The 25574-nt window shown below is 44.0% G+C and overlaps 1 protein-coding gene and 1 long non-coding RNA gene across 6 annotated transcripts in view; both read right to left on the reverse strand.

Moving 5' to 3' along the window:
• Nucleotides 1-1739: 1739 nt before the first annotated feature.
• NCBP1 (nuclear cap binding protein subunit 1) overlaps nucleotides 1740-25574 on the reverse strand; it is a 60905-nt gene continuing 37070 nt past the window's right edge. For 3 of the 5 annotated variants that reach the window (XM_038402534.2, XM_043515372.1, XM_038402535.2), the window contains 9 exons: nucleotides 23410-23513; nucleotides 21918-22040; nucleotides 20080-20182; nucleotides 10652-10745; nucleotides 9438-9541; nucleotides 7990-8104; nucleotides 4031-4174; nucleotides 3489-3602; nucleotides 1740-2501 (listed from right to left, as the gene is read on the reverse strand). In XM_038402534.2, coding sequence (XP_038258462.1) covers nucleotides 2388-2501; nucleotides 3489-3602; nucleotides 4031-4174; nucleotides 7990-8104; nucleotides 9438-9541; nucleotides 10652-10745; nucleotides 20080-20182; nucleotides 21918-22040; nucleotides 23410-23513 — 1015 coding nt within the window. In that variant the 3' untranslated portion in view covers nucleotides 1740-2387. Of the gene's footprint in view, nucleotides 2502-3488; nucleotides 3603-4030; nucleotides 4175-4194; nucleotides 4647-7989; nucleotides 8105-9437; nucleotides 9542-10651; nucleotides 10746-20079; nucleotides 20183-21917; nucleotides 22041-23409; nucleotides 23514-25574 lie in introns of those variants that run through there. The other 2 variants (XM_043515370.1, XM_043515371.1) reach the window with 2 other exon arrangements.
• On the reverse strand, nucleotides 6286-7983 carry LOC122460447. The gene is made up of 2 exons (XR_006281754.1): nucleotides 7323-7983; nucleotides 6286-7177 (listed from the first exon to the last, which is right to left on the reverse strand). It is a non-coding gene; the product is annotated as an uncharacterized LOC122460447 (long non-coding RNA).

Here is a 25574-nt window from a genome sequence, read left to right on the forward strand (position 1 = left end):
ACAAGGTCCCTCAAAGGCTCTTAAGCAAAATAAGCTGTCACGGTGTAAGATGGAACGTTCTCTCATGGATCAGTAACTGGTTAAAAGACAGAACACAAAGTGTTGGAATAAATGGTCAGTTTTCAGAATGGAGAGGGGTAAATAGAGTTCTCCAAGGATCTGTGCTGGGACCAATGCTGTTCAACATAGTCATAAATGATCTGGAAAAAGGGGTAAACGGTGAGGTGGTAAAATTTATAGATGATACAAAATTACTCAAGACAGTGTCCAAAGCAGACTGCGAAGAGTTAAAGGGATCTCAAAACTGGGTGACTTGGCAATAAAACGGTAAATAAAATTCCATGTTGATATTTGCAAAATAATGAACATTGGAAAACACAATTCCAACTAGAAAAGGAGTACTTGTGGCACCTTAGAGACTAACAAATTTATTAGAGCATAAGCTTTCGTGAGCTACAGCTCACTTCATCGGATGCATTTGGTGGAAAAAAAAAAAAAAATCCCAACTATACATACAAAGCAATGGGGTCTCAATTAGCTCTCCAAGGAAGGGATCTTGGAGTCATCATGGATTGCTCTCTGAAAACATCCATCCACTGTGCAGCGGCAGTCAAAAAAGCTAACAATGTTAGGAACCATTAGGAGGGATAGATAATAAAATAGAAAATATAATACCTCTATATAAATCCATGGTACATCCTACACCTTGAATACTGCATGTAGTTCTGGTCGGCCCATCTCAAAAAGGATGTATTAGATGTGGAAAAAGTACACAGAAGGGCAACAAAAATGATTATGGTCTGGAACAGCTTCTGTTTGAACAGAGATTGAAAAGACTGGGACTTCTCAGCTGGGAAAGAGACAACGAAGGGGGGATACGATTGAGGTCTATCAAATCATTTTTGGTGTGGGAGGGAAAAAAAAAGTGTTATTTACCCCCACACATAACACAAAAACCAGGGTCACCCAATGAAATGAATAGGCAGCAGGTCTAAAACCAACAAAAGGAAGTATTTCTTCACACAACACACAGTCACCCTGTGGAACTCATTGCCAGGGATGTTGTGAAGGCCAAAAGTATAACTGGGTTCAAAAAAGAATTAGATAGATTCATCAATGGTTTTTAGCCAAGGTAGTCAGGGACAACTCCATGCTCAAATCCCTAAACCTCTAACAGATGCTGGGACAGGATGACAGAGAATGGATCACTTGATTACCTGTTCTGTTCATTTCCTCTGAAGCATCTAGCATCAGTTACTGTCAGAAGACAGGATACTGGGTTAGATGCACCACTGGTCTGACTCAGTATGGCCATTCTTAAGTTCTTAGGGGACCATAAGACTGCTGGTGGAAAAGTTACAATCAACGATAAAAAATTAACCCATTTATATTTTGTATTCAGTCTCTTCTTGGGAGAGAGGTTAGAGTTTAAGGATGGTACACTGTCCACAGTGTTCAAATTGGAACTGCCTGATTCAGAGAGCATCCAAGGAGAATCTAATTTGAAGGGGACACACCCTGCAAGTGCTTCTATTATCTGAAGAATTTAGATAGGCACTGTAAGGTGGTAACTCATCTTTTTAGGGTGTTGGAAAGTAGCAATATATTCATCAGAAGATGTCAGCATAAAGCTTCCCAATTGTTAACACTTCCTACAAAATCTTTTGTAATGAACAGTTATGTTTATGAGCAGCATAATGTTTGTAATTACTGTAATAAAAAAAAGACCAGACAATAGATTTAAAAAACATATTTCAACTGTATTTCAACCACTCTCTTTCAAACTGTGAAAGTCTATTCAGTTTGGTAATAAACTCATCATATGCTCTACACTACTTTGTAAGCTTGACTCAGCGTTTCACATGCCTGAAGTTAAGATACTTTTCCTCTGCCTAACTAAAGAGAATTTATCGAGTTGCTCGCTGAAGAGTTGCATGTCTATCACATTCACAAGACACTCTATGACCTGCCTCACATTATGGTAATTGGGGGAATTGTTTGTTTTAAGGATTAGGCAGAGGTAACCAATTCTCTAACGTTTTCCCTATTTATTTTTATATAAATGACAGAGGGCAGAAACAAAAAAAACAAACCAAAAAAAACAAATGCTATGATGAAGCCAACAGTCAAATCATTTAAAATTAAAGGACAAATTAAAAGAATTCATAATTATTCCACACCAGTCCTCTATCAGTCATAACAAAGGCCTAGGACGCTAAAACAGTTGATGTCTGGTAGAGTACTGTACTGTATCATTTATGCAGAAGAACGTTAAGCCATCTTGAATTCAAAGCTTCTTCTTTTCCCACGTCAAGTTTTCCTCTTTTTGTTTAAAAATATGAAATCAGTTTAAGTCCTGCAGATAAGACTCAGCATGTGAAAAATTCTCAGGCCTGCAGAGCACAGAATTGCTGAAATACAGCCAATATGTGATGGTCCAGTTCAGCTGTAAACAGAAGGTTCTCCAAGGTCAGCATGTACTGCTGGATTATCTGGTGGTGCTGCAGACAGAGACAGACATCTTTAGTACTCTTATTTGCCTTTATGTACCAAAACATGCAGAGAAAAGAACATGCATCAAACACAGGAGCCAAATTTTTGGCCAAAACTTAGGGCTACACTGGGTGCCGGGCTGGGCTGCACGTAATTTCTACCACCTGCAAGGAAGGTGTAGCCTGGAGAAATGACAGGATGTAGAAACTGCATTTGCGTTTATATCTTGTATTGCTAAGTGCTGTACTCTCCCTGTGCAAAACAAGCTGGAAAATGCTAGCAATGGTGACTCTACAGTCCTGATCCTGAAGTGCATTGTGGGTGGGCCTCTGCACATGCATGGAGGTAACTGTAGGACTGAATATACTACTAGGAGGCCATGTAAACTTTGTTTACAAATATGGGAGAATAATCCACATGAAGAATTACATACCACATCCTGTACAGTCACCAACTAATATTCACAGAGAGGAACACTTTCAATTTCTTGGCCTGTCACTTTCAGCCAAGTCACCTAAAACTTTAGGTCTTTTTACACTGGTTACCAGATTTTAAAAAGAGACAGCAGAGTTCCAAAGTTCTTGTGGTTTAATAGGGGTCTTTAAACATTCCCTCCCAGGGCTGCAGTCATTTTATAGATAAAGTTTTTACAACTACCCTCTCTCAATCCATTCTTGGCACTTACATATAATAGCACCTCTTAGCAGATCTTCAAGTGCCTTTACAAGCATGGAGTCTTGATATATCCCTTACGCTTTGTATTTACATCCATTTTACAATGGAGGGATAGTTAAATAGTTTATCTACAGTAACGGTCACTGGCAAAACTGGGATTAGAAGCAAGGAGACCTACGCACAACCCTCTGTGCTAACCAATTAGGACAACACTGCCCCAGCCAGGTGTCTTAATTAAATGAAGTGGATGAGGCTAGATGAACAGGACTGATTCTCAAATCACTAAGCATTATCCACGATAACTGCTGAACGAGACCAACCTGTAAGAAGATCTGCTGCAGTCTCTCTATACAGTTCTTGTACCAAGGCGTAATTACATCAATCCCACCAGTTTCACACCGCACTAAATGCTCTGTTAATATCATAATGAAACGCTAAAAAAGAGAATAGTTTTAATGAAGTACTGGTTAAGCACGTCTTGGAACATGAAGGAAACTCAATCTTAGATAAGTGTGTATTATTCTGGACAAAATAATCCATGAGATATTCTACAGATAGAAGTTTTGAACAATCAAGTCTGAATAATTCATTTAAATTAAGAGATACTAAACACTGCATTTAGACAAACACTGCCTTTTGCTTATTGAAGAAAGGCGCAATCTGGTATAAGAACTCCTTTATTCAAACACTTTGAAGTTGAACAAATCCTCTCTAGGGGAAACCTAGAAGTTTCTTGCTCTGGAGTGGCTGGACCACATTACTAGCTTCCATAGTAAAGCTATTCATCCTTCCCCACACCCTCCGAATTCTAGTCCCCTTAAAAGTTCAGGGTTGTCAGAGAGACAAAATCCCACACCGTTACCTGGAATATAACAAGGAAGAGATTCTTTTGTTCGCTCTGAGCAGACTCTACTTTCTCCTGCAAGCGTTCTATCTGCTCTTCCAATGGTCCATCTTCCCTATCGCTGCTTCGGTCATCGTCATCATCATCATCATCACTGTCTCGCTGGAAGTGAAAATAACAAAGTTACTGACACAGCCAACCATGGTAAAGTTTAGCTAGTGAGATCCTGGTAGTGCCCATACTACAACACATGTGCATGGCTGCTAGCAACTTGCCTAATGAGGCCTCAATGGAAGTGGAGCTGCTCTGTAATCATTTATCATTACCGTAAACTGACTGCATTCGTGGGTTGTTTACTATATGAATAGGCTGCTTTAGTTCACATGGGGCTGGTAGGGAAGAGGAATAGCTAAAGATAGACCACTTTTCAGCAAACACTTGCACTGTCTCTTCTCAGGACAAGGATAGGACAAGGCCTGGGAATCAGGAGATCAAAAGAACTGCAACAGGTTTAAAAAGGAAGATTCCTCCTCCCTCGCCCCCGAGAGGTGGGGAGTTGTCCGATGGAACCAGACAGACAAACACACCCACACTCAGTGGAGATGTCTGAAGAAGTTAGGCCAGCTTTGTTTACCTGCCGGGGATGGTAAGGTTGTTTTAAAATCTTTAAATGCTTTGTTTCTACTGCTAAAAAAACACCTTGATTTAGAAAGGCTGCCCGGTCAACAAACACACCATTGGTCGCAGACTTCTGAATGGAAGAACAGCAGGTGCCAGAACTCAGTAGAATCTGCTGAGTGTGCACATAGTTAATATCCTGCGTGCTGGGCCTGGTCTAAGAGTACCCCAGGAGAGGTAAAGGCACAAGGCCGGACAGTGGAGAGAGTGCACTCAGAGACCAGGAAGGGGAGAGAGGTGCAGTTAGCCCTTGTAATTGTGACATGGGCTCACTGTGGTGCTCCTTACAAAAGAAAAATTTAGATAACAGTTACTGTCTGTCCCTAAAAGAAAAGGAGGACTTGTGGCACCTTAGAGACTAACAAATTTATTTGAGCAGAAGTTTTCGTGAGCTACAGCTCACTTCACAGGATGCATTCAGTGGAAAATACAGTGTGGAGATTTATATACATAGAAAACATGAAACAATAAGTGTTACCGTACACACTGTAACAAGAGTGATCAGGTAAGGTGAGCTATTACCAGCAGGAGAATGGGGGAGGGCGGAACCTTCCGTAGTGATAATCAAGGTGGGCCATTTCCAGCAGTTGACAAGAAGAACGAGGAACAGCGGAGTGGGGGGGGGGGAATAAACATGGGGAAATAGTTTTACTTTGTGTAACGACCCATCCACTCCCAGTCTCTATTCAAGCCTAAGTTAATTGTATCCAGTTTGCAAATCAATTCCAATTCAGCAGTCTCTCGTTGGAGTCTGTTTTGAAGTTTTTTTGTTGAAGTATTGCCACTTTTAGGTCTGTAATCGAGTGACCAGAGAGACTGAAGTGTTCTCCAACTGGTTTTTGAATGTTAATTCTTGACGTCTGATTTGTGTCCATTTATTCTTTTATGTAGAGACTGTCTAGTCTGACCAATGTACATGGCAGAGGGGCATTGCTGGCACATGATGGCATATAACACATTGGTAGATGCGCAGGTGAATGAGCCTCTGATAGTGTGGCTAATGTGATTAGGCCGTATGATGGTGTCCCCTGAACAGATATGTGGACAGAGCTGGCAACGGGCTTTGTTGCAAGGATAGGTTCCTGGTTAGTGGTTGTGGTGTGTGGTTGCTGGTGAGTATTTGCTTCAGGTTGGGGGGCTGTCTGTAAGCAAGGACTGGCCTGTCTCCCAAGATCTGTGAGAGTGATCGGTGTCCTTCAGGATAGGTTGTAGATTCTTGATGATGCATTGGAGAGGTTTTAGCTGGGGGCTGAAGGTGATGGCTAGTGGCGTTCTGTTATTTTCTTTGTTGGGCCTGTCCTGTAGTAGGTGACTTCTGTGTACTCTTCTGGCTCTGTCAATCTGTTTCTTCACTTCAGCAGGTGGATATTGTAGTTGTAAGAATGCTTGATAGAGATCTTGTAGGTGTTTGTCTCTGTCTGATCACTCTCGTTACAGTGTGTATGGTAACAACCAATGTTTCATGTTCTCTGTGTATATAAATCTCCCCACTGTATTTTCCACTGAATGCATCCGATGAAGTGAGCTGTAGTTTACGAAATCTTATGCTCAAATAAATTTGTTAGTCTCTAAGGTGCCACAAGTCCTCCTTTTCTTTTTGCGAATACAGACTAACACGGCTGCTACTCTGAAACCTGTCTGTCCCTAATCTATTAAAAAAAAAAAAAAGCATCTTCAGAACTGCCATTTGACCCTTAGCAACTAGCCATGAGTCAGTCAAGGGAAGTTATACAAAGAACTAAATGCAGTTTACTAGGAAATAAGGAATTAGGGAGATGAAGGTTTTGATTGCAGGTATTATTTGCTTTGTTATTCTCACAAAAGATTTTTTTCTGCATATCTGTCCAGAAATTAAACAGCTATAAACTTCAAGTATTTGTAGAAATACTATAAGCAAAACCAATTTAGGATGACAAAACTAGGGCCCCTGTGTTAAGTAATCCAAGAGGTGTGATTGCTTGCATAAAAACTGACAAGCAAGTACTTTTCTTCCTCTGCAGCCCTGGATGTAACCTTTCTTCAAAACGGCTTATATCCGCAGTAAAACATTATAGGTCCAGTCATCTAAGGATATAGTGCAGAGGAGCATTGTTCACACAACACAGTCTACAATATTGTTCAGAACTGAATTCCAACATAACTGGAAGTGCATTAAATAAAACTAATTACGTTAAAGATAAATGGAGAAGACATTCAAGGTACTAAGTGCTTCTAATGCACATACAGACTTTATGTAGAGGGGCAAGACTCAGATTTTTCCCCACAAGTGTAGTTTGGGATGTCAATCAATCAATTTCTTCAGACATTATCAGTTTTCCCATTTAATCTATTTTGGCATTCAGTTATCCTTGGAACGAAAATGCATTTTAAAATAATACTGAAGTCGTTACACACAAGGGATAGCGTTTAAAGCTTTAACATCTTGGGGGTAAGGTCACACATGGGGATTCAAAATGTATTCAGAGCAAACAAAAAGAGTATGTGAAACTGTCAAAGTCCACCAAATGCATCCGATGAAGTGAGCTGTAGCTCACAAAAGCTTATGCTCAAATAAATTTGTTAGTCTCTAAGGTGCCACAAGTCCTCCTTTTCTTTTTGTGAATACAGACTAACACGGCTGCTACTCTGAAACCTGTCAAAATCCAGAAGCATGCCCTGGAACATAATGGCAGCGTAAGCATGGGACAGTAGGTCAGTTGAGTCCCCCAGCTTCTCTACCATGACTAGCCTCTCTAATTTGCTTTTCTATAATATTTATCAAGTTACTAAATGATATATCTACAAATTTGAAGACAAACCTTTTACAGTAAAGCTGAAATACTGAAAATACAATTTCCATTGCTACACAAGAATGTAACAGAAAACGAGAGTGAGTTAGCTGAGAGGTAGCTGTCACTGAAGCATCTATAGTTGGCAACAAACATTTAGTGTTCTTTTGTAGTTACCTCATGAGAAAGACCTAAAAAAGCAGTAAAGGAACGTAAACTGAGCTCCATTTACTTTGACTTCTTGGCTGTAACAGCCTTTACAGCTGTTTTTGAAGTTCATGTTAGTATCACAATCGCTGTGGAATCCAAGTCAATATCTATGTGCTACTGATGGGGATAATGTTGTAGAAAGATTAACAGCATATTTATTTTGTGTCTCACAGATCGAGTCTCATATCAGTTGACATGAATCTTGCCACAGAAAAAAAATATGATTTAGTCTGAAATGAAGTAAATGCGAAATTTACATGGCTTTACTTCAATAGACTAGTGCTACTAATATATTTACAAGATACAAAACAAAATACATACTCGTTTGTGTTGCCTGGCTAATCTTGCTTTAGTCTCCTCTAGTTCCTTTTGGATCTTCACTACGTGCTTGTTCATCTTACGAATTGTGGAGTGCAAGATCTCCCAGATATAGAACCTACCAGAGAACCAATTATAATCTTATTGTAGCCGGTAACAAAATACAAAACACAGTAAATAGTAAACTGTTAAAGAGCAGAGAGAAAAATCACAAGTCTAAAATTTTAGCTGTATTTTAGCCCCAACCTTCTTACTCACTCAGACTAACAGCAACAGTACAGGTTTCAAGTGTTACCAGAATGTATTAAGAATACATAATTTATTACAGAAATGCATGTACAGGAAGAATTTTCCAAAGTTTCAACTATAACCTGAATTCCTTTGCAATTTATTCAACTTATGCATGTGAAGTACCAATATTAATACTAGGGGAGTACACTTAAACAGGTGTGTCTTCCTATTATTAACAGTGGGATCTTTCCTCCATTTTACCTTGAAATATGAGTGATGTTTTATTTTGAATGTATTCAGGAATGCATGAGGCACATCATGAATTTGTTTTGTTAGAACATTCTAAGTCAAGAGAGTTAAAAAACATCACGATGCTAGAGTCTCCACAGGATACTGTCATGTGGTATCCTTTTCTCTTAAGCCTTGTTTATTTTAAGAGATTCTTTAATGATTTGCAAAAAGAAAAGGAGTACTTGTGGCACCTTAGAGACTGGTGCCACAAGTACTCCTTTTCTTTTTGCGAATATAGACTAACATGGCTGCTACTCTGAAACCTTTAATGATTTGGATACTCAGTGTAACTAACTATATGAACAAATAAACTGACTTTAAAAAGCAATTATCTGATGTAATGTAATGTAAAAGTAATGTACTATTAACTTATAGGACTGAGAGTGATAAGTATAATTCACAAACGTACTAGCAACAACAGTACCTGCAATTATAGACGATAGTTACATGAACCAGTCTGCGTCTGGGATGTTCTCCCCTCCCCCCCCCAATTTATTATTTGTATTGCAGCAGCACCTAGGAACCTCAGCCACATACCATGTTCCCATTGTGCTAAACTAGTGCAGAACAAGACAGTCCCTGTGCCAACAAGCAGTTTGCATGGTGACTGTAGAGATGTACCTTCCTCAGAGGCATACTGAAGTTATAGGCCATTGTCTGGAAACTAGACGAGATGGATTGTTGGGTTCTTTATAAACCTGCACCTCAACTCTAAATGGAGAATGTTGAATGACAAATATTCTTTCGGAGGGGTTGACAGGTAGGTTGTGTATGAAGTGCAAAGGTATTTTTTAAAAATTGTTTGCTTACCATAATAGCCAAGAATTTGAGCAAAGTAAACTGGTATTCAGTGTACACTATCCACAAAGTGACAATATGTCTAAACCAACTGAATGTTAGTTTCAGCAACAGAGAATTCGTTTTGTTACCTAGTAAAATCATGAGCAAGCTCTGGAGAGAAGATCCAGTTTGCTACAGCAGCACAATCAACTATCTGCGTCCGAATCATCTTATCCACAAGCACAGCAATCATCTTGTGAGAGAGAGAGAGAGAAAAAAATCTGTTTACTATATTAGAGCGTCACGATACCTACGGTAATAAGAGATACTCAATCCTACCTGTTCATTGCTGGTGTGAAACACAGGAATAGGTGCTATCAGTTATAGCTTCTCCAGTGACCCTCTGCTTAACAGCCATCATTAGTTAGTACAGCATGAATGCCCTCTGCAAGGCAGTGGCTTCTCTAGAGGCCTGAGGCAACAGTGTGTGCAGATGAGTTTTAACTAAAGGTGCAATTTTTACCAGATACGAGTAAGCTGGTGTGACGGTCACACTGAACTAGTTTTAAGATCGTCCACACACAGTGTTCACACTAGAAGACCTGCAACAATTTAACTAAATCTGTATCTATATTTAGTTCAATTGGTGCACTACTTTGAAGTGAGCACTAACTACCGCTGAATCACAGTAACACAGCCAAACAATTAAGGTTGTATTTACCTCAATTAAGCAACAGCCACATCACAAAACCAATCTGCCAGATCAGCTGATCCAGTCAATTCTACAAGCACATTGCCTTGAGCCCAAGTTTATCATAACACTTTTTTTTTTATTTCAAGTAATGTCTGCAGTCAGAGCAAGTTCTAAGTGATAGACTTTTATTTCTCACTTTGAAGCATTTGGCCCAAGTTTAGATTTTGTAATACAAACTCTTACAAAACTTAAGACCAAGAGAAATGATTCCATAATATTAACAACCCCAGTGGAAACGGCTGTTTTAATAAGAGCCATTCTCTTGCAGGGTTAGCAACTCAAACGCTGCACTGAGAAGATGAATGTCAAATTGCCTCAATTTGGAATAAATGCTGAAAGGAGGTAGCATAGTGATAAACAGATAAAAATGTCTAATCTGAGATGCTGTTAGTAACACCAGTAAATACAGTTTGAATTCTTTCTATTAAACAATTTAAGTAAACAGTGACCAGGCCTTTTTTTTTTTTTTTTTTTTTTTTAAAGTGAGCATAAAATGCAACGCTTTCTTTGCAAACAATTCAGTTTCTAGGCTTCTCAGTGTTCATTTTGTTGTATCAGATTATCGTGAGAATGCAAGCTTCAACAAACATCTGAAACCACCACTCTTACCTGTGGATGGTTCTTCCAGACCTCATACACAACCCTCAGCACATGGAGCTTCCCCTCATCACTTTCAGCGAGTGTTTTGAAGACTTCATGAAACCTTATTATAATAAATAAAAGCGATCAGTGGATGCACTACAAGTAGTTGAAGTGGTCAAGTAAAAGTTTGTTTGAGAGTATGCCTACGCAGCCTATGGTAGTGAGCCTCACAGTCAGAGTCAACAGATCTTGGCTCCTACTACAGCACTAAAAATAGCTGTGTAGACATTGCAGCTCAGGCTAGAGCTAGGGGAGGGGGATGGGTTCAGAGGCCAAGCTGCAACTTCAAAGCGCTGTCTATACAGCTATGTTTAGCACAATAGTATGAACCCCGCAAGTCCGAGTCCACGGACCCAGGGTGGGAGGCTCACTGCTACAGGCTGTGTAGACATACTCACTGTGACCAATTCATGGTGATTCTCTAATAGGCCATGTCCACACAGGAACACTTCGGAAAGTTAAGGCAGATGAACTGCTAGTTTGAAACCAATGTGAGTAAAGTCCCCATGTGGATGATCTCAATTCGGAGTAAAGTGAAACAATTAGGCTGCGGCAAGCCAGGGTGTGAATCTTCCCCACACTAGCCTGCTGTGGTCTCATGGTCTGCGCATGCCCTGACGACATGTGTTAAAGCACTCTAACAAACTGTTAAAGTGAGTCATCAGGGTGCCCACAGTTAGACCACAGCAGGCTAGTGTGGAGTAATTCACACCCCAGTTGGACGCAGTCTAATTGTTCATGTAGACAAGTCCCTAATGAAATTTAATCTATAGCGAATTATTGCCACTTTTCTCCTGAATGAGAGCAGCCACGCATGGATTTAACATTTTAACTTATGAACATTGCCTCTACCCCTTCAGTTGATTTGCCTTAACGTATATGAGTGCTCCAGTGTAGACATGCCCTTGTAGCGTATTACTCCATACACTCCACCGCAGAAGATCCTCCAACAACTCCCCTACTAAGTTTTGATGGTGTTTGAATGTGAGCGTTCATAACAGAAGTTGTTAAGACATAAAATGTAAATTACCAGTTTAAGTCCCAATGTTACAATTGATGGTGCCAGGTGTGCCAATGATGGCAAGAGGGCTCCCTGGCCACAGCAGGCTGCCAGTGTATCATCAATTGCAGGTCAGAGCCAGCCAGGTTCGAAATTGCTACACTTCTTCCAGTGGCAGTTTATGTCGCACCTTTCTGAATTTAAGCAGCAATATAACCTGAAAACATTTCAGGTTTCAGTGCTAGTTCAGAAACCAATATACTGATTTGTGAGTGAACGGATTCAGAATGTACTTACATGAAGTGCCACATTTTAACATAGCATATTGTATCTACATTCATAATGTTTGATCAAGAGAAATTTAAAGAACATATTTTAGACAGTTGCAACAGAATATCCAAGAGTTCAAATGTTTCTGTACCAGAAGCTCGGAATCAAAAATCCAGTAAAAAATTCTAGGATGTATTTTATCTTGCTTAGGCAAATTTAAGACATTTATATCAAAAAGCTTTTGATTTAATGTATGGTTTTATACTGACAATTACTTGTGTCATATTTATAATTACTTAATTGGCATTTCATTGTGCAACACCAAGGATCATTGTTAGACAGGTGTTACCCAGTTAATGCAAGGTTATGCCACTTGCTCTTTGGGACATTCAACACATAGGTTTACCTATTTATCAGCTGCTCCTGCTCCAAGATGTCCCAATATATGCAGTGCTCGTGACCTCACATGTAGAGCCAGACTGCAAGGGGGGGGTCATATGAGGGGTTTTCCCTACTATATGGCAGGGTTTTGCAAATATAGAAGTATTTTATATTCCAAAAGTTAATGTAAAAAAAATTGGCAAAACTCTGCCATATAGTAAAGAAATGCACCACTTACCTGCCCCCCTTTGTGCTGGCCCTGGGTAGTCGGGATGTTGCCAGCATAGTGCACAACTGGAACATTTAAGCAGGAGCAGGGGATGCTTGAAACCAGGACGCAGGGTCATCTGAAAGTAAGGGTAACAAGTATGTTTTGAAATCTAATTGCTATCTGGGGCATTCTGACATAATGCAACCATTAACTAGTACAGCACTAGCAAGTCACCTTTGAGAAAGATATTAAGTCATAAGATACTGATTGCACTGTACTCATTTCCAACTCTTACTTTTCCTAATTACCATCAGGTAACAGCTGTTTGTATTGTGGTCTTTGCTAGAGTTTACTAACCCAACATGAAAATAAAACCCAGGAATGCGTGTGTTAGTTTTTTTGTCCCTTACAGATGAAGATAGAAAAAAAATTCACACAAGGCTTGAATTCTACACAGAAACTGACTCAGCAAAAAAGACAGGAAATTTTTCCCAGTACCCGTAGGGGGAGAACCCCAGCGACCCCTGGAGTGGTGCCTCCATGGTGTGGTATAAGGGGCGCTGTGCGCTCCCCCCACCCTCAGTTCCTTCTTGCCAGACAATTCCGACAGAGGGGAAGGAGGGTGGGATGTGGAATAGACATGAGCAACACATCTCGAAGAATACCAGTTACAGAACAGCTAACTGTCTTTTCTTCTTCCAGTGATTGCTCATGTGTATTCCACAACAGGTGAGTCCAAGCTATATCTGTTGGAGGCGGGAGGAGTTCACAGATCCCCGGGACAGAGTACGGCCCTGCTGAACCTGGTGTCATCCCTGGTTTGGGAGACAATCGCATAGTGCGAGGTAAACATGAAAACCGAAGACCAAGTGGCAGCCCTACAAATATTCTGAATGGGACGTGGGCCACAAAGGCAGCCAACGAGGCCTGGGCCTGAGTCGAGTGTGCCCTCACAATGGGTGGCGGGGGAACACCTGCCAGATCATAACAGGTGCGAATGCACGAGGTGACCCAGTGGGAGAGGCGCTGGGTGGAAATCGACCGACCCCGCATGCATTCAGCTGAGGCAACAAACAGTTGAGAGGATTTCCTGAACGGCTTAGTCTGTTCCAGGTAGAAGGCCAGCGTCCGACGCACGTCGAGTGTGTGGAGGTGGCGTTCCTCACTGGACGCATGGGGCTTGGAGCAGAGGACAGGCAGGAAAATATCCTGGCCCAAGTGACAGGCGGAGACCACCTTAGGGAGGAACGTGGGGTGTGGGCGGAGCTAAACCTTATGAAAAACCATGTAAGGGGGTTTGGAGGTCAGGGCCCTGAGCTCCGAGACCCACCTGGTCGACGTGATAGCAACCAGGAAGGCCACCTTCCACGAGAGGTGAGACCAGGAGCACGTGGCCAGAGGTTCAAATGGGGGCCCCGTGAGACGGGATAACACCAAGTTCAGGTCCCACGGCAGGACAGGGGGCCTAGCACATGGGAAAAAAGATGGTTCAATCCCTTAAGGAATCATCCAGTCATAGCACGGGAGAACACCGTGGGTCCCTGCACCGGCAGATGGAAGGCTGATAGGGCCGGCAGGTGCACCCTGACCGATGAGGGCGCCAGGCCCTGGGCTCTAAGGTGAAGGAGGTAGTCCAGGATAAACTGGATTGGGGTGGCCACCAGGGAAACACCTGCTTAGCGGCCCATCTGGAGAACCAGGACAACTTCGCCAAGTAGTCACAGCGTGTGGAGGGCCGCCTACTTTCCAGAAGAACGTGCTGGACCCCCTCCTAACACATCCGCTCCTCCCCGCCTAGCCATTGAGCAGCCACACCATGAGGTGGAGAGCTGCTAGGCTGGGATGGAGGCCGCCGCCCTGGTCCTGGGAGAGCAGGTCCGGGTGGAGCGGCAATGGCTGCAACGGAGCCACGGCCAGGCCCACCACGGTCCCGTACCAATGCTGCCGGGGCCATGCCGGGACAATCAAGAGAACCCGGGCCTTGTCCATTTTTACTTTCTCCAGGACCCTGCTGATGAGCGGGAACGGAGGGGAATGCATAGAGAAACTGGTGCAACCTGGACAGGAGAAAGGCATCGGAGATAGCGCCCTTTCCCAGATCCCCCTGGAGCAGAACCGGGGACAGCGCCGGTTCCGTCTCATTGCGAACAGGTCCACCTGGGGAATTCCCCAGACTCGGAAGAGCTGGTGAGCCACTTTCGGGTGGAGAGACCACTTGTGCTGGGAGGAGAAGTCCCTGCTCTTGCGGGCGCCCGGCAGGTGGAAGGCCCTCAGGGAGATGCCGTGGGCTATGCAGAAGTCCCAGTCTGAGGGCTTCGCGGCAGAGAGCGTAGGATCAGGTCCTGCCTTGTCTGTTGATACAGAACACCGAGGCCATATAGTCCTTGAGGACCCTGACTACCTTTCCCTGTAAGTGCGAGCGGAAGGCCACGCACGCTAGACGCACAGCCCTGAGTTCCTTGACATTTATGTGTAGGGATAGCTCCGGGGCCGACCACAGCCCTTGGGTCTCAATGGTCCTCACATGGGCCCCCCAACCCAGATCCGATGCATTGGACACCAGCTCCAACGACAGGGCCCTGCTTCAGAAAGGGATCCCTTGGAGCATGTTGTTCAGGGTGGACCACCACCGAAGGGAGGCAATCACCAGGTCGGGCACGGTGAGGACCTTGTCCATCCTGTCCCGGGCCTGGGAGAACTCAGAGGCCAGCCAAAGCTGGAGGGGCCTCATTCGGAGCTTGGCATAGCAGACCACATACGTGCACGCCGACATGTGACCCAGGAGCTGGAGGCACACTCTGAACATTGTCACAGGGAACTTTGTGACCGTGTCAATGACCCCCTTTAGGGTCTCAAATTTGTCCAGTGGGAGGGAGGCTGTGGCTGACGAGGCGTCCAGGAGCTCCCTGATAAACTGTGTGCTGGATCGGGACTAACATGGACTTGATGTCGTTTATTAACAGGAAACTGAGGAAGCATCTGTGCCCCTCCAATATGTGGACGTGGAAATACGCATCCTGCAAATCCAGGGTGGCGTACCAATCCCCTGGATCCAGGGAGGGGATGACGGAGGCCAGAGAGACCATGCGGAACTTGAGTTTGACCATAAACTGGTTCAGATCCCGCAGATCCAGGATGGGCCTGAGTCCCCCTTTGGCCTTCGGGATAAGGAAATAGCGGGAGTAGAACCCCATGCCTCTGAACTCCCCGGGGACCATTTCCACTGCTCCCAGGTCTAGGAGCAGCCCCACCTCCTGCTCTAGCAGGGCTTCGTTCGAAGGATCCCCCAAGAAGGAACTGGGGTGGGGGATGGTTAGGTGGGGGCAAAACAAATTGCAACGTGTAGCCCTGGGAGACTGTGTTGAGGACTCAGCGGTCCAAGGTTAGTCGCGACCACTTCAGGAGGAAAGCACACAACCGATTGCAGAAGGGAAGCTTTATTGAGGGGGATACATAAATGTCAAGGAACTCAGGGTGGTGTGTCTGGCGTGCGTGGCCTTCCGCTCGCACTTACAGGGCAAGGTGGTCAGGGTCCTCAAGGACTATATGGCTTTGGTGTTCTGTATCAACACACTGTCAGGGTGCCCCCCCACATCCCATCAAACCTGCCTTTTCCCTGCCCACTTGCCCTTGGAGGACCCAGGCTGTGGGGCAGGCCGTGACTGCCGCTGAGCGCGCCTCTTATAGTCTCTCAACTTTTTATAGGCAGCCTCGTACTTAGGCTGGGCAGCCGGAGCAGGGGCCTGCTGCGGCTTAAACTTAATTTTGGCTGGAGCCGGAACATGAAGACCCAGGGTCTGCAGGGTCATGTGGGAGTCCTTCATGCCATGCAGCTGTGTATCTGTTTGTTCCGCAAACAGAGCCTTGCCGTCAAACGGGAGATCCTGCATGACTGACTGCGCCTCACTGGACAGCCCAGACAGCAGGAGCCACAACGCCCTTCTTATGGACACCGCCGAGGCCATGGATCGAGCTGCCATGTCCGCCGCATCTGACGCCGCCTACAGGGATGGCCTGGCAGCAGCTGCACCCTCCTCCACCAGGGCCTTGAACTCTTTTTCATTGCGCTCCTGGCGGGAATCCTCAAATTTGGGCAGCGAACCCCATAAGTTGAATTTGTATCTGCCCAGGAGAGCCTGGTGGTTTGCCACCCGCAACTGGAAACTCGAGGATGAATAAACCTTTCTGCCAAGAGTCCAGCCTCCTTGAGTCTTTATTTTTCGGAGTTGGGGCTGGTTGGCCCTGCTGCTCCCTGTGGTTGACCGACTCGACCACCAGGGAGTTGGGCATCGGGTGGGTGTAGAGGTACTTGTGCCCCTTGGTGGGTACAAAGTACTTGCATTCTGCCTTCTTCAAGATGGGGGCCAGGGAAGCCGGCCTTTGCCACAGGGTATTTGAGATCTTTGCCACCCCCTCATGGAGGGGCAATGCCACCCTGCCCAGTGCCGAAGATGACAGTACATTGAATAGGGAGTCCGAGGACTCGTCCAGCTCCTCTACCTGGAGGTGAAGGCTCGATGCCACCCGGTTTAAAAGTTCTTGATGGGCCCTAAAGTTCTCCTGTGGGACAGAGGGGGGCAGGGCCGCCTCATCCGGGATGGGTGAGGAAGCCGGTATGGTGCTCTGGGTATCCACTGGCACCGGAGGGTCCACCACCTGGTCGGTCTCTGGGCACAGTGACAAGGACGTACATCCCACCAATCCTCTCCTCGGGGGCCTGGAAAGAGAGGCCAATGGCACCTCTGAGGCTCCGGCTACCGAGAGGGCCCCCACCAGGGGATGCATTGGGGGCCACGGTGCCCACTGGTACCACTGTTCCGGCGCCACTGCACTGGCTGTGGCACCGATGGCCCTGGCTGTTCGGCCTGGCCCATGGAAGGGTGACTACGAGCGGAGCTCGGGCTGACAAACGACCTGCCGCTGCCACGGGAGCAGGAGGAACGGCGGTGCCAGGAGCGGCGTCGCCCACAGTATCGCGACCTTGATGCGGAGGACTGGTACCGCCTGTAACTGCTGCTCCGTGATCTGTTCCGACAGGTGGATCCGTGATGGTGCAGTGCCAGCGATCTACACCCCGGGCTGCGGAGACTGTGCCTTGGCAGAGACTTGGAGCGGGATTCCAAGCGGGAACGGCGTCAATGTCCATGCTGTGACTGGTTGTGGTAACCCCTGAGAGACGAGAACCTCTGGCGACGTCTGCCTCGGTCCCATCAGTAATTGCTCTGTAGCGTGGAGCGGTGCCGGGAGCCCTGGTCAGACGATACTCAACCAGACAGTCTGGTGGGAGTCGAGGATGAGCCACGTGGACTACGTCCTGAACAGTTGATGGCAGAGAATAGCATCGGGAACGTTCCCGTGATCGGCGCCACGCAGGGGGTGACTGTGGAGAACCCAGCGGTGGCTTGCCTCTGGAGCGGGGGGCCGACAACGGCAGCGCTCCTGGTACCGGCATGCTCACGACGTCTCTGACTGCCTGCAGGGCCTCCAGTGTAGACAGCATCCGGACATCTGGGGAGGCCTGGTCCGACATGGCCGGGCTACTCCACTAAACGTGACTTGGACGCCTAGAGGCTGGAAGGGATTGAGGACTGCCTGACAAGAGTCTAGTCTGGTTTACCTCGGTGCCACTGCGAAGAATGCACTTTCTTAGCCTTCTTATGACCCACAGACGTGAAGCGGTGCCAACTAGTCGATGGCACCGGAAGGTCGCCGTGCACTGACGCCACGGTGCCTGGTGCTGACTTGGAGCAGCATGCCAGAGCCGGGGTCAGCGCCAACTCCATGAGAATGGCCCAGAGCCTAATGTCTCTCTCTCTCTTAGTCCAAGGTTTAAACGACTTGCAAATTTTGCAACGATCACTAATATGGGTCTCGCCCAAACAGCGTAGATAGTCTGCGTTTGGATCACTCCTTGGCATAGATCACCTACAAGTGTCACACGCCTTAAAACCCGGGGCATGCCCTGGCCCGGGTACTCTAACTAAATGAACTAACTGTAACAGCTAACTAACTACAGGTACTAGCACTGAACGAATGAAAAGTTCTGGGAACAAGCTACAGCAAAGCTGGAGCAGCACAGTTCGGATGCACCTTCACCGTAGGCAACAAGGAACTGAGGGTGGGGGGAGCACGCAGCTCACCTTATACCGCACCATGGAGGTGCCACTCCAGGGGTTGCTGGGGTGCTCCCCCTACAGGTACTGCTAGGGGAAAAACTTTCGGCACCGGTGCATGTGGCGAGCACACACACCTATTGCGGAATACACATGAAGAATCACTTGAAGACGACAGACAAGATAGCCACTTAAATGTGAGGTGTCTTGGTTTAACAGTAAAGATTTAAAATATACATAGCACCGTACAGAGATCTAGAATATACTACACTTACATCAGTAAATTTGCACCAACTCTGTTTCCTTACACCCTGACTTCAGCTGTGCAGCCTCAAACTACATTAAAATGTTTTGCATAATCAGTAGTTCTATAGAAAGCACCAATATGCGTCACACTGTGGTAACAGAGGAAGACCATTCTTCCCGTGAGAAGTTTACAATCTAACTAGAATTTTTATAGGAACATACAGGAATTAAAACTTAGACTGAACTTCAGGAGAGAACAGTTTAGCAAGAGACTGGTAGTACAGATAAGTCACTTTGCATGTCTGGAGTCACTAATGAGATGAAGATGAGAGGTACTGGAGAACAGACTTTTCTTGTTTAGGTTGCTCTGTGAGTGATGGTACAGGGCCACAGTTAAAGCTATATAGGGATTTCTTTTAAAATTATTTTATCTGTATTTCCTGGCTAACATTTGTGTTTGAGGATGCTACAATAAGGCATGTTTCCCTTTAGGAACAGATATTTACTATTTCCACTGCTGCTCTATGAATTAAGTCCTAGATCCCCTGGGATTAAGTCGCATTTAATTGTGCAATGACAGGATCTCAAATGGAGCTTGCAAGTTGCACTGTAATGGGCCCCATTCCTCCACAGATGCATTCTGAATGTAGCTCTTCCGCCTGCTTTCCCCATACAAGACCCCTCCATTGCCTCCCCACCTGCACCTATCTGGCTCTGCACCATGGAGCGTTAACATCACAGGATCATAACATATATAGAACTAGTTTAAGTTTCACCAAGAAAGTCCAAATAAGTGAGAGACATCAAGCCTTACTGAGTACTTTATGCTGGTGGGGCCCTCTGGGCTCCTTGTGGGCACTGGGAAGTGTCCTATCTATTGCTGCACTCTTCCAGGTGAGCAACAAGCTAAGGCATGTCTCAGAACATGCAGAATCTTGACCTAGCCACATGGAGTAAAATACACATTACGATCTCTGCTTGGATAGTAAGAGTCACACTACCATCCCTTTAATAAAAAAAGCTATCAGCTCTTCTCTTCCTTCCTTACTTGCACATTATACTGTGCAACATACAAAACACTGAAGCTTGTGGAAGAATAGCTCTACCAAGCAATTCACTGTTCCAATCAAAATGTGTTCCATAAACTCAGAAATATAATGCATTTATCACTTACTTTGCCAGAGCACTGAATGAGTGGCTGAAGGACTTGGCAGCTAAATGGAGCAGAGTCTGTACAAAAACTTCTATTTTCAAAGGGTTAAAGGTGAATCCTTCATCTGAAAGTTGTTTTCAAATTGAAACAGTGGGTTAAATTAAAATCAATATAGTAAGTATTTATCAAAATCTAACCCTGCAAACAAAGCACTAAAGATAATTCATGGTTTCTTTATTTTGTAAAATTTAAGATTTAGCATTTGAGCTTTACAGCCTGAATAAGGAATCAGTCAATGCTTTCTAAAAGCTGCCGTTTTATTAGCAACTCCCTCAGGCTGCCAGGTGCTGCCATGCAGAGATAGTCTTACCTCGCTGACATGCAGCTATTCTGGAGTACATTTAGGACTACACTACACTGCTCCCTTATCCTCTATAGGAGGCAATTCTCAAACTCTTGTTTCATACCAGCAGGGAAGATTCCATTTCCATTTGAAAGTTTTATCAAACCTAGCAAAATCTACTGCTGACTTTCAAAAGCACTCATATCAACATCTTTCTTTTCAGAGGATAAACAGGAGTTTAATCCCTTTAGGATTCCTACAACCCAGTGGTTCTCAAACTTTTTTTCCCCTGCGGACCACTTGAAAATTGCTGAGGGTCTTGGCAGACCACTTAATGATCTTTCCAAATGTTGTTTTGTACCTTTAGCTAAGTATTGTAAAGTGCTTTGGATAAAAGAGCTATATAAAAAACCTAAATAATAATTAACGTGTTTTTCTTCCACAAATAAAAGCACACAACTCATATTTTAATATCAGTAGTCTCTCCCTCAGCCGCAGCCCTGGAGCTGGAGAAAGTTGCCTCTTTCGTTGGCCGCTGCAGCCCTGCATGTCCCAAATTCTCTCCACCCCCTCTTCTCACCTCACTACCCCCTATTCCCCCCCCAAGGCCACCACCTCACCTTACATGTGCATCTTCTCCAGGGTCCAGGCACCTAATTACAGCCCTTCACTTTCTTGTGTGCAGCCATCCAAGTGTGCACCTTAGAAGGAACTATCCGCGGACCACCTGAATAGAGCTTGCGGACCACATTTTGAGAACCTCTGCTATACCCCATTCTTCCCCTGACTTGGGACACTCCTACACCACTTTATTATCTCCATGTATTTTGATTTTTATATATTCATCTAGGTGCCTGTACAATCTCACATATTATTACTGAATTATTCAAGTTCTTTTTCACCCAAGCTACCAACTTTAGATGCGACTTCTCAAACCTCTCTTCTAAGAGATTGGAGAACAGATAAGCCCTGGACAGAAAGACACTAGATGTCTACAGCAAGGGTGAGGCTGAGAAGTGAGCTCAAGGACCCCTTACAAGAATGTCAATATTGTTTAGATCAGGGGAATGGCAGCTTGAGCTCTTAGCTGTTCTGAACTGCTAACGTAATGTATAAAGAGGCGCTCTCACGTACTAAGGACACAAACCACGTTACATTTTCTAGATCAAAACTAATACCAAGAACTGCATCCTGATGGTGACGTTTGAGGGACTTTTTCATTCTTTCACACTGTCTTTGTCAGCAACAGCCACCCAATAGTACATCTCAAATACCAGTTTACTCCTTCTTACCACTATCCCATAGATAAGAATGGATCCTATCCATGGGGCAAGAGAAACAAAAATACACTCAATGTTTTACACTGGTTCCATTTTCTGTTAAGTGATGCTAAATGGAGGAAGTGTACAAAGTCACGAGGCAATGTACAGGCACAGCTCCTTGTTTAACAGGCTGGTGAAAGTACTTTTGAACACAGAATAATGACCTAGTAACGCCTAATGTCAGATATCCTTACCGTCGTCATCATCCTGGTTAGGATTGGGCACATCTTTTAAGATGCCGAAGATTTCATCATTACTTGTCTTGTTTTTAATGGCAATGGTCAAACAGAGTGCGACAGTATATCCTGGCAGAGACTCTAAACATTAAAAAAAAAAAAAGGTCTGATCATCTTCAAAATTAATTGCAATGAATATGGGTTACTTTTATGTTAGCTTGTGCATTTTTCAGAAAAGCACACGCTTTTCCTTGAACAATAAAAAACCCTCAACAATTACTGCTTTGTATTAATAGAACTGAGATTTTGGCATGCTGGAAATATGGATTTTGCAGCAATCTGCAGGCTCAAATGCTACATCTGGACCACATGCAGCCAACTCACAAATCTCTGATTTCTCTCAAGATGTGAACTTGTTTTAATAGTCAGTGAATAGTTCAAATTATATAATGACACTTTAAACCACATTCACAATTCCAGGTAGCGAGGACGTTAAGAACCGTGGCAGCACCTCCCCACATTAAAGCTTGGCAAAACTAGTATACTCGTAACTCCTTTTGTCCTTTCTTCCTCCCAAGTCCACTTTTTCCTCTATTCCATTAGCAAAAATGTATCTAGGTGTGGATAACTATCTTTTCTGCCTCTCAACTCACCCCCACCCCCCAACATCTACCCAAAATCTGGCTGCTACCACCCTACTCCTCATGTCAGTGTCTACATCAGCAGCCCCATAGAATCCTTCCTTCATATCTGCTACATCAAATTCAGTCCCCACTTGGCCTCAACTTTAGAGGCCTTACATAACCGTTCCTTTGCCTAGATATGTGCTCCAATTTCCTCCTACTTCCTTAGAGAATCTCTTCATTTCCTTCTCCCGCTCACCTTGTGACTTCAATTGTGACACTCCTTATAGTTATGGCACTCATCCTTTTTTTCTTCACAAATAATCTCTCCACATAATTTTTCACCTTAACTATTGTCTTACTCCTGTCTGTTTGCTTGCTTGCTTCATTTATTAGACAGAGTTCTTTGGAGCTTACCAAGAGCTCTTTCGTTTGTTTCTGAAACAAATGTGGCACTCAACGAATAGTAAGTCATCTCCACTATGCTGTTCAACTTTTGTGCATCACTCAGCTCAGACACTGAAAACAGAAGCCAAATTGACTTTTATGCTTCCTTGCAACTAGCACAATGTTGCAGTGTTCAGGCTGCAAACACTGTAGGGTAATTGACATTTTAAAGTTTTTAGGAACCCTTCTTCAGTGAATTCCCTCCCAACCTGCCCCAAATCAAAGTTTTAGACCTAAACTATATTACTGTGCCCCACTCGGGCAATTTTTCCAGGTCAAAGTCAGCCTTTTTATTTCCACTGTGAATTTTCTTCTATAAAGATAACTAATTTGACCCAGAAACTAGAGCGTTTCCTTGCTTGATCAGATTCAAAACAGATAGCATTCTGAAGAAAAGTTTATCAACATATTAAAGTCTTTTGAATAGCTTTTATACTTACTATTGCTTTCATCTCCATATTTATAAATACACGATGGGTTTGCAGGACTAAGGACAGAGAAGGTAGCAGGAACAATATCTATTATTCGCTGATGGTATGAAAGTCTGAAAGACAAAATTTCAGTTGTAATAGAATTACCGGTGGAATATTTTCAGGAATACCACATGGCGTTGCCTTAAAGATGCTCGTATTTTATTATGTTTTAATTTTGGCAGAAGAAAAACCAATTAGTCCGATTACTACATTTTATTGAGGATAGTTCCTTCCAGACATCAACAGTCAATGAAACCACTTTGTGCATTGACCTTCCAATGGACGTTTTAAAAAAAGTCTTTAAAAAAGTTATATTCTCAACTTCACTTAATTAACTTTGCTCAGAGAAAGGTTAAGAGGAACCATCAGTCAGGTCCACATTTTATTAAAACACTGCACATGCTATGTGGATCACAGGCAAAATACTGGTGCTATAATTTAAAAATCAATGAAATAAAGTAATCTTGACTTCTCCATTTTAACCCTCAGTTCCATCCAACCTTTATAATCATTTAAGAATTAGCCTACCACCATCTGAGGTGAGATGGAAGGGATCCACAGACAAAATATTTCTCTTTTGCCAGTCAGTGCTTTTATTCCTTCTATGCTTCCTGACTCAAAAAGGAATAAGTGAAAATAGTTTTCACCTGGGATTCTAAGAGCTTGTTTACACTATGAATTAGGTTGACATAGAGCCACTGCAATAATTCAATCGGCTCTTGGTGTCCATACTACCTTCCTTCTGCAGGTGGAGCGCTTCCTCACCTGGTGCGCTTGCACCAACTGGAGTGGGACACTGTGGGGCACTGATAGCCCCGTGGGGCTCAATTTCACAGCACAGAGCCTACCAGCAGTGAAACTGACATTCTTGTCAATTTCACATTACTATTGTCTTCCCTCCCACAGCTGTGGGATCTCCATGGGGAGCTGGGAGCCTAGGCGCTCAGTGCATGGCAACTGGGCTCAGAGAGGAGAGAAAAGAACATAAGAATGGCCATACTGAGTCAGACCAAAGGTCCATCCAACCCAGTATCCTGTCTACCGACAATGACCAATACCAGGTGCCCCAGAGGGAGTGAACCTAACAGGAAATGATCAAGTGATCTCTCTCCTGCCTTCCATCTCCACTCTCTGACAAACAGAGGCTAGGGACACCATTTCTTACCCATCCTGGCTAATAGCCATTAATGGACTTAACCTCCATTAATTTATCCAGGTCTCTTAAGCCCTGTTATAGTCCTAGCCTTCACAACCTCCTCAGGCAAGGAGTTCCACAGGTTGACTGTGCGCTGTGTGAAGAAGAACTTCCTTTTATTTGTTTTAAACCTGCTACCCATTAATTTCATTTGGTGGCCCCTAGTTCTTATATTATGGGAACAAGTAAGTAACTTTTCCTTATTCATTTTCTCCACACCACTCATGATTTTATAAACCTCTATCATATCCCCTCTTAGTCTCCTCTTTTCCAAGCTAAAAATCCTAGCCTCTTCAATCTCTCCTCACACGGGACCCGTTCCAAACCCCTAATCATTTTAGTTGCCCTTTTCTGAACCTTTTCTCATGCCAGTATATCTTTTTTGAGATGAGGGGACCACATGTGTACACAGTATTCAAGATGTGGATATACCATGGATTTATACAAGGGCAATAAGATAGTCTCCGTCTTATTCTCTATCCCTTTTTAAATGATTCCTAACATCCCATTTGCTTTTTTGACTGCTGCTGCACACTGCGTGGACGTCTTCAGAGAACTATCCACAATGACTCCAAGATCTTTCTTCTGACTAGTTGTAGCTAAATTAGCCCCCGTCATATTGTATGTATAGTTAGGGTTATTTTTTCCAATGTGCATTACTTTACATTTATCCACATGAAATTTCATTTGCCATTTTGTTGCCCGATCACTTAGTTTGGTGAGATCTTTTTGAAGTTCTTCACAGTCTGCTTTGGTCTTAACTATCTTGAGCAGTTTAGTATCGTCTGCAAACTTTGCATCTCACTGTTTACCCCTTTCTCCAGATCATTTATAAATAAGTTGAATAGGATTGGTCCTTGGACTGACCTTTGGGGAATACCACTAGTTACCCCACTCCATTCTGAAAATTTACCATTTATTCCTTTGTTCCGTGTCT

This window comes from Dermochelys coriacea, chromosome 5, assembly GCF_009764565.3.
Source record: "Dermochelys coriacea isolate rDerCor1 chromosome 5, rDerCor1.pri.v4, whole genome shotgun sequence".
Classification (NCBI taxonomy): domain Eukaryota; kingdom Metazoa; phylum Chordata; order Testudines; family Dermochelyidae; genus Dermochelys; species Dermochelys coriacea.